Source organism: Diprion similis, chromosome 14 (genome assembly GCF_021155765.1).
Source record: "Diprion similis isolate iyDipSimi1 chromosome 14, iyDipSimi1.1, whole genome shotgun sequence".
Taxonomy (NCBI): domain Eukaryota; kingdom Metazoa; phylum Arthropoda; class Insecta; order Hymenoptera; family Diprionidae; genus Diprion; species Diprion similis.
Genome location: NC_060118.1, coordinates 6,863,222 through 6,877,138, shown reverse-complemented (window position 1 = coordinate 6,877,138; position 13,917 = coordinate 6,863,222). Strand labels below are relative to the sequence as shown.

The window sequence follows — 13,917 nt, the reverse complement described above, 5'->3', positions numbered from 1 at the left end:
TTTCCATGTCATGTTTCCGAAATTGAGTCACCTAAATATCATTTCATTTTAAGTTTATGTATTGTTCCAACAAGTCGCAGGTTCGTTGATAGAAATAATTAGGTACTTCAAAAAAATAAGTACATGGATCCGGCCAAAAAAACAATTCACATCGATCGAATGCCATATTTCGTTGATCCAGCCGGAGCTTGTTTGGCGTAATTGGTTGGATCAGGTTGCCATAATGTGTTTACAAGGTAAAGTAAACTCTACATGCTTTGAAACAGGTAATTTGACGTAAGAATCAGTATATTAGTACTATAAACGGCCACTAGGCGGTTTACTTTCTCGCTGCGGAAGTAGCTTCAGACATACTTATAAAACCGGGTAGTTGCCTTGAAAATCAGACACGGACAACGGAGAAGAAATTTTGCCCTCGGCTATATTGAAACCGATGAAAGCTCAAAGCCAAGTTTCGAGTCAGCGAAATTGATATTGACTGCAAATAAGCAAAGACTATTAACTCATGTTCAAAGTATACTTCTGCATGTATAACAATAACTTTGCGTTTTTACCAATTAAAAAGTTTTGAGTCAATGGAATTATAAATTATATCATACGAAGTGCAATATCATGAAAAGTGCGTTATTTCAGGAATATTCAAGTATTTTTCAGATTTTTAAAACTGGTGGTCATCTTTTCGGGCAAACACTTTTCTAGGTTGGCTAGTGTTGAAAAATTTCAGGATTCATCACTTTTCAGAGGTTTTTGCACCGGAATGTAGTTCGGGTAAAATTCGCCTAAATTTAATTCGTTTCATTATTCGGCTTTCAGACTGAATTTTTTAATCTGAACTTGTTTGCTCTAATTGCATTTCACGTATTCGTAATTTATACAGCCAATCTGCATTATTATTTTTTTCTAAATATATAAAACGAAGAGGACAGTTGCAAGATGTTGCTACTGTAACAAACTTCATTCGACTTATGATTAACATTCGCGTATCACGTGTTACTGTTTGTCAATCAAGCGTAATGATGTTTACTGAAAGCGCAGGCAAATTCATTTAACCCCCTAGCAAAACTAGATAACTGCGTTTATCTTGCGGATAATTATATTATAAACACTGATGCTTTTTTCGACCGATAAGTTTTAGTTTATTATATTGTCGTCAATCAGTTAGTTCATCTAACTTGTCGATATAAAATGACATGATTATTACCTATACGTTAAGTATTTCCTTTCTAGCAAATGGAAATAAGAATTTTCATTCATTTGTAACTGTTTTTCCATAAATCCAAATAAATGAAATTCAATTATATATATATATAAAATATTAATATTAATTATAAAATAAAATAAAATATAAAAAATTCCCTCAAAGTTATAGACCTTAATATTAATATTAATTTCTTGTTCGACATATACAACAAAATTTTGGATGGGGACTTAAAAAAAAATAGTCGTTCAAAAAAAATCACCCTAATATATATATGTGGGAGATTATTCGCGAAATCGAATAAGATTTTAAGTTTATTTTTTTTACTTGCTACATTGTGTTAATTTCATTCCCTCTGTCGAAGGGATCGTTTATGATTTTCTGGAAATTTGCATCTTAATTGTTGCTCAAGTCGCGAATATTTTAAGAGCTCCTATTTCAGTTTTGCAAATGGACGTTACCCATAAATTAAATAGGATATCAATGAAAGTCGATTAATTTTTTTCGTCTTGCGTCATGATAAAGAAATAAATAAATTATGTAATGTATGAATTCACGACTTTTTTGAATTTGAGACAAAAAATTAAATTAATTTTCATTCTGGATTTATTTTTCATGATTATTAAGCCTTAAGTGTTAGTATGGGCCTACATCTCCTTGATTTTTTGTAATTTATTCAAATTTCAATCCTGTCCAGTTTTTTTTCAAAAAAACTTTATTTCGTTAAATAAATGTTTTTTTTTTTTGTTCTTTTGAATGGAAAAAAACATTCAAATCAAAGTATAGTTGAATCGACAATAAATTTCAATAAATGAATTTCTTAACAGGTGAGAATTGAATCAACTTTTCTTGAGAGCTGACATTCGATAAAATTTGTATTCAAGTAAATACATAATAGAAATGTAACGAATTATTGGCCCATTGTAATTCTTGGCTTAAGATTCATGAAAATATTAATACTTGAAACAATTTTTTACGCGGAAACACAAAACTGGATCATCATGATTGGAAAAAACAATAGTAGTTATTTATTATAAGATATAATAAATTACTATTTTTTATGAATTTGTAACTCCACGTGAAAAAAACATGTCTCGACTTTTTTCAATACTTTATTTCGTTTTCAAGTTATAGATTCATTTAAGAAATTAAAACGGGAAATTCCTGGACAATTCAGAATTAGAAAACAAATTGAGGTAATGATTGAAAAAAAACATGAACATTTTCGGTAGGGTCGATATTCGAATTATTAGCGATGACGTTATACGTTTAATCAGCTGTTTACCCGTATTGAAAAATTATCAACCGCTGTTAGGTTACGGGAGTTGTGTTTGCAACCTTTGCCGATATGTTCGCCGAAATTTCGAAATCCAAAAACGATAATGTATCGCTTTTACGTAATCGGACTGAAAAAAGAGACACTCGGCAAGGTCTACTTGAATGTTTGAAAGACTAATTTTTTTTTACAACTCTGTTCGTTGATTTTTAATGAAAATTATACGACAAGTTTTTTTCACTCGCTCTAGAGTAATTGTTAGTAGTTTATGAAATTTTTATCAGATATTCGTTGGAAAATAAGCAACATTTTTCAACCAGGTTAGGTATTTATTCAAAAATTCTTTCGTTGGGAAATGAATTTTAGAATTCTTTGACTTATTGTATACAAAAAAAATCAACTTGTTCCCAACTTTTTTGAGGTCCTGTGAGGTTGTCTATACCTCGCAAGTATCTGGACTGGTTACCTAAAGTGATAAACTGATTACGGGCCTTTGATCGTTGTATTGCAAGCTCGATCATCTCTTGCCAAATAAATCTTACAAATTGACCTTTGCGCTGCTGCCTGTCGTCTGCCGCGATTGTACGAGGCCTGTCGAACAGCTGCATTACGGATTTAGTAGGGTTATCGCGAAAAAGCGATTAGCACGGAATGTAATTGTGGATGTTATTTTGAAATTCTCATGGTATCTACAAGGAGGGAAAGGAATTCTTGAACCAACATAATAGATTTTGTTGAAGTCCATTCTCTTCAATTTAGTATTCTCTATTTGGTTCCAAATACAATGGCTTCAATTCAACAATTTCGATTTATTTGGTTTATTAAAATGATTTAGTCAAGCGAATTCCTTGATTCAACAAAAGTATCTATAACGATAATTTTTCCGGTTTTATAACCTATCAAATATCGAGTAAATATCGCAAAATTTTGAGTCAATAGAATTATAAATGATATCATTCGAAGCATACATTTTCTGCGCTTGAATAACTCTATTGTCAGTCCATGCAAAATGTCTTTGCAACAACAAATTTCATTACCTGTTTCACCCATTGAACTCTCAACTCAACAAAACATGTTTTGAAATAAGCTCAACTTGCTTTGATACAAAAATTTCATATTTTTGAAAGAAAACGATTGCGGTGCCTCCAATCAAAATTCAGTCATTCCAATCACACGTTTTCTTTATACAAATCTGATGTTGTTGCAAAAAACTCGTGCTTTCTTATTTTGAATATATTTATAGTTACCGATCATTCAAGGGCTTGATTCAATTCTATATTAAGTTGTCGCAAGTATTTCGTCCGACAAAACTATTGTGTCGAATAAAGTACGTATTGTGTTCGCCACATTTGGCTACAGGATTTAGTTGAATCAAACGCATATCACTTGACTCAAATAATACTTTCCCTCCGTGTATGCAATTATCATAAGTTATTACCTGCAGAACAAAAATATGAGAGAAATACCTCGATTGGATCTTTTGCCTCATTAAAATTTTAAGCCGAATGGATACGTAGAGATAAGTCCCATGCTAAATAAATGACGGCATTATGCCAACTTGACCTTGATTTCAAAGGTCTGCTAAGATTGCAAGTAAATGCTGCAAGGTATATAATATCAGGTTCAAATTCTCGGTTTATCACGAAGAAATATATCATGACGATTACACTGCTCATTTTTTAATTGCCGTTTGAGTTATTACGAAATCGAAGAGATATTACGCAACGTAATGCAGTTTAATGTGAAATTCAGAATCAATGACTACTTTTCAGATTTTTTTTTTTCTCAAAATTATTCAGAAAATGTATTTTTCAATTTGCTACTATTCATTTTGATTTGGAATATAAGGCTGGGCTGCATGATCTATGAATTTTTACCTAATCAACATACGAATCGACTTAACAGGACACAAAGGAGAGAAAGAGTTTAAAAATATTACATCAAAAGATAAAATTTTCAACATTTATTGAACATATATTTGACACTATTTTTCACTTATTCGATCTACTTTCCACTTATTCGATCTACTTTCCACCTAGTCAAAATTTTTCACATTCTGGTATAGAATATTCTTTTATTGATCTGTCTGTTTATTTTTTCCGCCAAAAAAATGTTTCAACTCGTACAGTTATTCATGTGAGTTTTATTTAGAGTTCCGAATTCTTATCCAATTTTTGAAGAAAAAAAAAACGTTCAAATTGGTTTGAACGGTAATTTGATTGTGTCAGAAATTTCTGGTGAAACCTTGTATGTTAGGCAACGAGAAATAAATTTGATAGTAATTCGTATCCCATAATTCTGAAATTTTATTGGAAAATGGCTGGAGACTCTGAAGCTTTTTTAATTTTCAATTTGTGCATTCATAATGAGATATTGCCAGCGATTAGAGAGAAAGAGAATAATTTAAACAATCAAGTACGATCAAGACTTGTATTTCTGCTGAGTAACAATTTGTTAAATCAGTCGATCACATCTGCTTTGTCGCGTTCAAAACTTTAAAGCTTGTATTCGTAACTTGTAAAAATCTCTTCGACCAGACGTTCAAGAATCTATAACTTCTGGAACAGTATTTTTTGAGGACTTCCAGAATCTAATCGCTCGCGTGGGATAATTTCTGATCAAGTTGCACCTTGAGATTTTCAAGCTGTTAGTACGAATTACTGAGAAACAGGACCTCTGAAATATAGTTTAAAATATCAGTTCACGAGTAGCGAATTAGACTGTTAATCGAACTTGCATAACTTTGGGAGTGGCAAAGATGATGCAAGATGTAACAGCGATGATATCCGATGCAGGTCAGGGGTGACCGACGACGATAAGGTAGGCTGATCATTGGTATAAAAGATCGGTGAATTCTGGAGAAGTTGCATTCAGTCCACAAACGCCGTGCTCTGCTCGAAGATGATTCGGGATATTCTGATACTCACCCTGGCGGGTTTCTGCCTCTCTGCGGCCACCCTGGTGAACGCAGAGATTGCCAACAAGGAGTTCCTCGTGAAGCAAGAAAAAGTTTACAACTTATTCTGGAATCCCGGACATCCGGAATTGCAGCCTGAGATGTACGAGATGGGAAGAACTTACAAATACGAGACTCACATGGACTTCTACACGCTCAAGGTAACCTGTCACTATCTTATTTCATCTAAGGCTTGTCAGTACTGATTGTCATCCGAATTATTTTCAGGATGCCTTTTACGAGTTTCTGAGCCTGTACAAGGAGCACAGAATGTTGCCTCGCGGAAAGGTCTTCTCCATGTTCAATTCCGAGCAACTGCACGAGGCTATAGTCCTCTTCAAGATCTTTTACTACGCCAAGGACTTCGACACCTTCTACCTAACGGCCGCTTTTGCTAAACGCTTCGTGAACGAGGGGGTGTACGTATACGCCCTTGGCCTTGCTGTGGTGCACCGTCCTGACACCAAGTACATCCGCATTCCCTACTCACACGAATTGTACCCCTTCGTCTACTTCAACAATGATGTTATGCAAAGTGTCAACGAGGCGAAACTCTACCAAGGTGAGTTCGTTCATTGCGTCGTAGAATTTTTCTCGGGTTCAAATCACCAACCATAAATGCTTGAATCGAGGTGTGATTCTTCCACCGATTTTCAGACTTATTGTACATACACATATTGTATGGACACAAATTTGCAAATTCAGATGTGATCCACTTCTAAGTTTGAAATTCTGAGCCATAGCTTCTGATACACCGATTTTCAGCCCATGGCCACCACGTGCAATCAACCGATGGTGCGATCATCATCCCCGCAAACTACTCCACTCTATACTCGAGATTGGTATCGCAAGATGACTACAAATTGATGTACTACACCGAGGATGTATTTTTAAACGAATTGGAATACTTCAGTCACCTTGCTTATCCATTCTGGATGCCTTCTGACAAGTTCGATCTCCAGTCGGAGAGACGTGGTGAAACATATCTTTACACGTGGAGGATGAAATTCGCCCGATACCAACTCGAACGTATCTCCAACGATTTGTACGAGATCCCACAATTTGACTGGAACTACCCCATCCCCCGAGGTTACTACCCCAACCTCAACTACCACAGTGGAATACCGCTTCCTCGTCGTCCAGCAGACGCGATTATTCCAAATTACAAGTTCAACGCGATCAGGGTAAACGATGTTGCAATACGTGTTTTTACTTGTAACTGAAACAAGGCGATCGAACTAACGATTTTGCCATAAATTATTTTAACAGGAACTCCGTGATCTTGAATACAAGATCCAAGCAGCAATCGACTCAGGATACGTCTTCCACAAAAATGGCACATACGAAACAATTCGCACTCCATACGGTATCGACATTTTCGGAAACCTCTTAGCAGGAAACGCCGACTCTCCAAACTACGATTTCTACGGCAACTACGAGGCTCTTGCCAGGGACGTTCTTGGATTCAGCCCAGTAACTGGAAGTAAATACGACTTTGTCCCGAGCATTATGCAGCACTATGGTGCCGATCAGAGGGACCCCATGTACTGGAGTTTAGCCAACAGGATAGCGCAATACTACAAGGAGTTAGTATTCTCTCGCCACGCTTGAGTAGCTTCAGCACATTGTTATAACGTCATACGTCACGAGTGGAGTAAAAAAATGTCTCTTTTTTTACCAGGTTCGCCTCATACTTGCCAAAGTACTCTTTCAAGGAATTGGAATACCCCGATGTGAAGATAGAATCCGTGGAAATACCCGACGTACACACGTACTTTGATACCTTCGACTACACGATTTCATCTACTGTGAAAGTCGGAACAAAGGATGATATGGCCTACATCAAGGCACGCCAATATCGTTTGAACCACAAGCCTGCCACCTATAAAGTAGTTGTTAACAGCGCAAAACCCACGACTGTTATGGTTCGCGCTTTCCTTGGACCCAAGTTCGATGGAGGGATGAGTTTAGCGGATCACTACGACCTATTCGTACCAATCGATCAATTCGTGTTTGAATGTTAGTATCGTTCGCTAGTGTTTGCAGTCAGTTTTATCTTCCCGTAGCTAACGCCTTTTGTATTAAATTTCAGTGAAGGCTGGAGTCAACAATGTCGTGCGCTCCAGCACCGAATTCACCGGCGGGGAACCTGACGCAGTCAACAGCAATGTGTACTACAACGAGATCGAGAAGGCGATTTCTGGCGGTGCTGCATACGAGGTGCCCCGTCGCCTCATCAGTTTCCCGAGACACATCATCTTCCCCAAGGGAAAAACGCAAGGGGCAACCTACCAGATGTTCTTCTTCTTAACCCCGTACAACGCGGCAAACACGTTCGAAATTAAATCCGGAGTATTCGGTGAATACCGATTCCCCAAAGTGCCTTTTGGATACCCCTTCGACAGACCGGTGCAATTCCCCATCGGAAAACTGCCGAATGCGTACTCCAAGGAATTCTCCATCTACCACAAGGATACCTTTCACCACACCCATTGATTCGTTTATCTAGACCCCATTCCTCGCACAGCGCCAACCAGTGCTGGTGTTATTCTTTCATTAAAAGCAAATCATGTTAGATGACTGCGGGGAATGATGTCCCAGCGATTTTGGCAGTCAACTCAGTCAATGTTATACCCCCAATGTTACAATCGTAGTAGGCAAAATGTATAAACCGGTTATATTACACGGTGTTAGATTTAGTTTTACATTATTATTAAAATTATAATCAATTGCAAAATATTAAAACTGGTGTTGTACTTTATTATTCTATCACAATATCCATGCGTCTCGTACAGAGTTTGTCGAGCTTGATTCTGTGCTACATAATTCGCTGTTGAAATGGTCACTTGACGAAGGAAAGTGCGATGAAATTTCGCTTATAACGAATGGTATCAAATGAATATTCAGCCAAGCTTTTGGTGAACCACACTCAAAATTGAATATTCCGTTCCTGATAGACCACTTTTTGAACGCTGAAAGCATATGGTTACAGAGCTTGGACTTCATCTAGGTTTCTTTTCCAGTCATCGTTGAAGAACCCCACCCTCAGTTATAGTTATGGAAAAGTCTGATCGAGCTGGTAATTTTTTTTCGATCACGTCTTTTCACGCCGAATGTAACGCAGAAATCCGCTGAAAAATAATTCGGATATTTAGACAATGTCTTACAGTTTCATTTCAAAGGAATTGACCTAGCGCAAATTTCATGCCTTTATTAGTTGAAAAATGTTGAAAATGCGAGAATCCAAAAAGATCTTCCCACATTTTCTGATCTCCGAAATGTGCGGAATGGTATGGAATATTTTTTTTTCGTCGTAAGAGATAATGTAAACGAAGAACTGGAGGGGCACGCCGTCCAGTCTGTCCATGGAAAACAACATGTCGTCTAGAAAAAGATAAGGGTACTACTTTAGCAGCTGGTACACGTTATCACATTTGTTTCGTACTGCTGCGTTTGATTTTGCTGATCCCGGTTTTGACTGGGAATTGAATAGAGAGACGGTTTGACGGCCATTTAACAGAAATCCTGTGGCAAGTAACGGAAAATTCATTATATGTACTAACGGTCCGTATCCCAGTGGTAGATGAGTATGAACTGGTCGTAGTTCTCGGGGATATTGATCTCTTCATGGTTTAGATCATACTTTGGTCCCAAGTAGATTCTTACCCAGCTTTTCATTCCTGACTTGCTGTTTACAGCGATGTGGTAGTTGAAAGGCTTGTGATTTAAGCGATATTAAAGTGCTTTGGTCAAAGTTTTGTCGCCGGCGTTGTGCGCTTTCACCGCACCTGAGATCGAGTAGTTAACTCCATGATCGAAATTGAATGAGTCTTCTGCAATCTCCAGTATAAGAAAATGACGCCATTTATTAATACGCTTGGTAATCAATAGTACATCGTATTCTGCGTTTTTTCAATTGCTACCCAGCCAGAGGCGCTCAAACGATGACGGATTATGAGAACTAACTTTCTATGGTAGCTCATAATCCTTTTAACTAGACTTCAGTGTATCAGGTCGTGTTGGTTTTCGCCGCAGCCTGCATGATGCTCGGCACAACGTCGTATTTACTACGAGACGCCGGGCTGAAGCCAAAAACGCCTCTAGGAAGCAGTTCGTACCTAATTCCTATACAAGTCAAGGGTGACATAGTCGGTGTTTCCTCGGATAAGTTTACCGAGAATTTCGATTTAGGCACTATGTCGACGTATATTTGCGAGTGGAATCGATTGCGTGGTGTCCAAACACGCTTCGAGCCACGTGTTCTAAGTGAGGGCCCAAGAAGATGAATTTAAGCGAACTTTTGAAAGAAATGAGAAGGATAATTCACAGGAGTATAGATTCTAAGGTTCGGTTGTAGATTGTTCAATATGCCTTAACCGTAAAGCAAGTCTTCTGATGTCAGTGTAGAGAAGTTAGACAAGTTGCCGAAAAGTGAAAAAAAATGATTGAACATTGAATAAGAAATCGAACCACTATACAAGAATAAAATAGTGAGATATACATTACCGTAGGTGGAACATACAAAATGTTGTATCGGATAGTTATGATTGTAGTTTGTGAATAGAATTCAAGCTCCAGCTGCGTGCAGGTACCATAGCTCTCTGCTGAAAACGTCTAGAAAAAAAATTGTGTTGTAACTATGTTATGAAACGTGTACTGAAAGGAAGCATGGTATGAATTGATTCCTTCGTATTTTCTTCGCATTTCCTGAGCTATTCGTCCGGCACTCATTGCGGTGCGTTTTCTGCGTTCCTCGAAATCCAATAGGTCTGATAAGGGTTTAGAAAATCGATGCCAAAACGTAAGATTTTTGAGGAAAAAAAAACCCTTCGGATTTTTGATGGAGATTTCGACGAATTAAAAAAATGCTGTGAGAGAATCTTTCACGTACTATTCCGACGTCATTTTACCAGTGAAATCGATTAAACAGAGTCCCAATACGCTGCGATCGAAGCATGAAGAGTGGCGGCCAAAAACAGAAGATTTCCTCCGTCATTTCTCTACCGTCGGTTCTATGCTGTTCTTAAAATGTTTTCCGAATTCCTAAGAGTCCGAAAAGTGAAAGGAGGGTCCTCTAAATCAAATTCGAGAAAAACGATTTTTCAGCCGAAGAATTCTGAGGCTAACCCCTTTGCATTTTTCGTAAAAATATCGACAAAGTTGAAAAGTGGTGCAATTATTTCTGTGTGACACTATTTCGACGTGATTTTGCGAGAGGAATCGATTGATCGCAGTCTCAATACGTTGCGAGCAACACCTGCAGAGTTACAGCCGAAAAACTGCGGATTTTCATCGTCATTTCTCCGCTGCTGGTCCTAGGCTATTTTTCATGTGTTTTCTGAGTTCCTGGGTGTCGAATTAGTCTGGAAAGCGTCATACGGATCGATTCCCAGACAAAAGATTTTTCGGCCAAAAAAAATCCAAGGCTAACCCCTTTGCATTTTTGGCGAAAATTTCGACGACTTTGAAAAGTGCTGCAATTAAATCTTTAGGGTACTATTCCGACGTGATTTTGCGAGAGGAATCGATTAATCGCAGTCCCGATACGCTGCGAGCAACACCTGCAAAGTTACAGCCGAAAAACTGCAGATTTTCATCGTCATTTCTCCGCTGCTGGTCCTAGGCTATTTTTCATGTGTTTTCTGAGTTCCTGGGCGTCGAATTAGTCTAAAAAGCGTCATACGAATCGATTCCCAGACAAAAGATTTTTCGGCCAACAAAAATCCAAGGCTAACCCCTTTGCATTTTTGACGAAAATTTCGACGACTTTGGAAAGTGCTGCAATTAATTCTTTAGGGTACTATTCCGACGTAATTTTGCGAGAGGAATCGATTAATCGCAGTCCCGATACGCTGCGAGCAACACCTGCAAAGTTACAGCCGAAAAACTGCAGATTTTCATCGTCATTTCTCCGCTGCTGGTCCTAGGCTATTTTTCATGTGTTTTCTGAGTTCCTGGGCGTCGAATTAGTCAAAAAGCGTCATACGGATCGATTCCCAGACAAAAGATTTTTCAGCCAAAAAAAATCCAAGGCTAACCCCTTTGCATTTTTGGCGAAAATTTCGACGACTTTGAAAAGTGCTGCAATTAATTCTTGAGGGTCATATTCCGACGTAATTTTGCGAGAGGAATCGATTAATCGCAGTCCCGATACGCTGCGAGCAACACCTGCAAAGTTACAGCCGAAAAACTGCAGATTTTCATCGTCATTTCTCCGCTGCTGGTCCTAGGCTATTTTTCATGTGTTTTCTGAGTTCCTGGGCGTCGAATTAGTCAAAAAGCGTCATACGGATCGATTCCCAGACAAAAGATTTTTCAGCCAAAAAAAATCCAAGGCTAACCCCTTTGCATTTTTGGCGAAAATTTCGACGACTTTGAAAAGTGCTGCAATTAATTCTTTAGGGTCATATTCCGACGTAATTTTGCGAGAGGAATCGATTAATCGCAGTCCCGATACGCTGCGAGCAACACCTGCAAAGTTACAGCCGAAAAACTGCAGATTTTCATCGTCATTTCTCCGCTGCTGGTCCTAGGCTATTTTTCATGTGTTTTCTGAGTTCCTGGGCGTCGAATTAGTCGAAAAAGCGTCATACGGATCGATTCCCAGACAAAAGATTTTTCGGCCAAAAAAAATCTAAGGCTAACCCCTTTGCATTTTTGGCGTAAATTTCGACGACTTTGAAAAGTGCTGCAATTAATTCTTTAGGGTACTATTCCGACGTAATTTTGCGAGAGGAATCGATTAATCGCAGTCCCGATACGCTGCGAGCAACACCTGCAAAGTTGCAGCCGAAAAACTGCAGATTTTCATCGTCATTTCTCCGCTGCTGGTCCTAGGCTATTTTTCATGTGTTTTCTGAGTTCCTGGGCGTCGAATTAGTCGAAAAAGCGTCATACGGATCGATTCCCAGACAAAAGATTTTTCGGCCAAAAAAAATCCAAGGCTAACCCCTTTGCATTTTTGGCGAAAATTTCGACGACTTTGAAAAGTGCTGCAATTAATTCTTTAGGGTCATATTCCGACGTAATTTTGCGAGAGGAATCGATTAATCGCAGTCCCGATACGCTGCGAGCAACACCTGCAAAGTTACAGCCGAAAAACTGCAGATTTTCATCGTCATTTCTCCGCTGCTGGTCCTAGGCTATTTTTCATGTGTTTTCTGAGTTCCTGGGCGTCGAATTAGTCGAAAAAGCGTCATACGGATCGATTCCCAGACAAAAGATTTTTCGGCCAAAAAAAATCAAAGGCTAACCCCTTTGCATTTTTGGCGAAAATTTCGACGACTTTGAAAAGTGCTGCAATTAATTCTTTAGGGTACTATTCCGACGTTATTTTGCGAGAGGAATCGATTAATCGCAGTCCCGATACGCTGCGAGCAACACCTGCAAAGTTACAGCCGAAAAACTGCAGATTTTCATCGTCATTTCTCCGCTGCTGGTCCTAGGCTATTTTTCATGTGTTTTCTGAGTTCCTGGGCGTCGAATTAGTCGAAAAAGCGTCATACGGATCGATTCCCAGACAAAAGATTTTTCGGCCAAAAAAAATCCAAGGCTAACCCCTTTGCATTTTTGGCGAAAATTTCGACGACTTTGAAAAGTGCTGCAATTAATTCTTTAGGGTCATATTCCGACGTAATTTTGCGAGAGGAATCGATTAATCGCAGTCCCGATACGCTGCGAGCAACACCTGCAAAGTTACAGCCGAAAAACTGCAGATTTTCATCGTCATTTCTCCGCTGCTGGTCCTAGGCTATTTTTCATGTGTTTTCTGAGTTCCTGGGCGTCGAATTAGTCGAAAAAGCGTCATACGGATCGATTCCCAGACAAAAGATTTTTCGGCCAAAAAAAATCAAAGGCTAACCCCTTTGCATTTTTGGCGAAAATTTCGACGACTTTGAAAAGTGCTGCAATTAAATCTTTAGGGTACTGGTCCGACGTGATTTTGCGAGAGGAATCGAATTATCGCAGTCCCGATACGCTGCGAGCAACACCTGCAAAGTTACAGCCGAAAAACTGGAGATTTTCATCGTCATTTCTCCGCTGCTGGTCCTAGGCTATTTTTCATGTGTTTTCTGAGTTCCTGGGCGTCGAATTAGTCGAAAAAGCGTCATACGGATCGATTCCCAGACAAAAGATTTTTCGGCCAAAAAAAATCCAAGGCTAACCCCTTTGCATTTTTGGCGAAAATTTCGACGACTTTGAAAAGTGCTGCAATTAATTCTTTAGATTCATATTCCGACGTAATTTTGCGAGAGGAATCGATTGATCGCAGTCCCGATACGCTGCGAGCAACACCTGCAAAGTTACAGCCGAAAAACTGCAGATTTTCATCGTCATTTCTCCGCTGCTGGTCCTAGGCTATTTTTCATGTGTTTTCTGAGTTCCTGGGCGTCGAATTAGTCGAAAAAGCGTCATACGGATCGATTCCCAGACAAAAGATTTTTCGGCCAAAAAAAATCAAAGGCTAACCCCTTTGCATTTTTGGCG

At 38.7% G+C, this 13,917-nt stretch overlaps 1 protein-coding gene across 1 annotated transcript; it reads left to right on the top strand.

The window, feature by feature from the left end:
• Positions 1-5,331: 5,331 nt before the first annotated feature.
• LOC124414797 (arylphorin subunit alpha-like) lies at positions 5,332-8,175 on the top strand. Its single transcript, XM_046895873.1, has 6 exons — positions 5,332-5,591; positions 5,659-5,992; positions 6,196-6,614; positions 6,700-7,016; positions 7,112-7,449; positions 7,523-8,175. The coding sequence occupies exons 1-6, from the start codon at positions 5,376-5,378 to the stop codon at positions 7,924-7,926; spliced, it is 2,028 nt and encodes a 675-aa protein (XP_046751829.1). The 5' UTR covers positions 5,332-5,375; the 3' UTR covers positions 7,927-8,175.
• Positions 8,176-13,917: the final 5,742 nt, after the last annotated feature.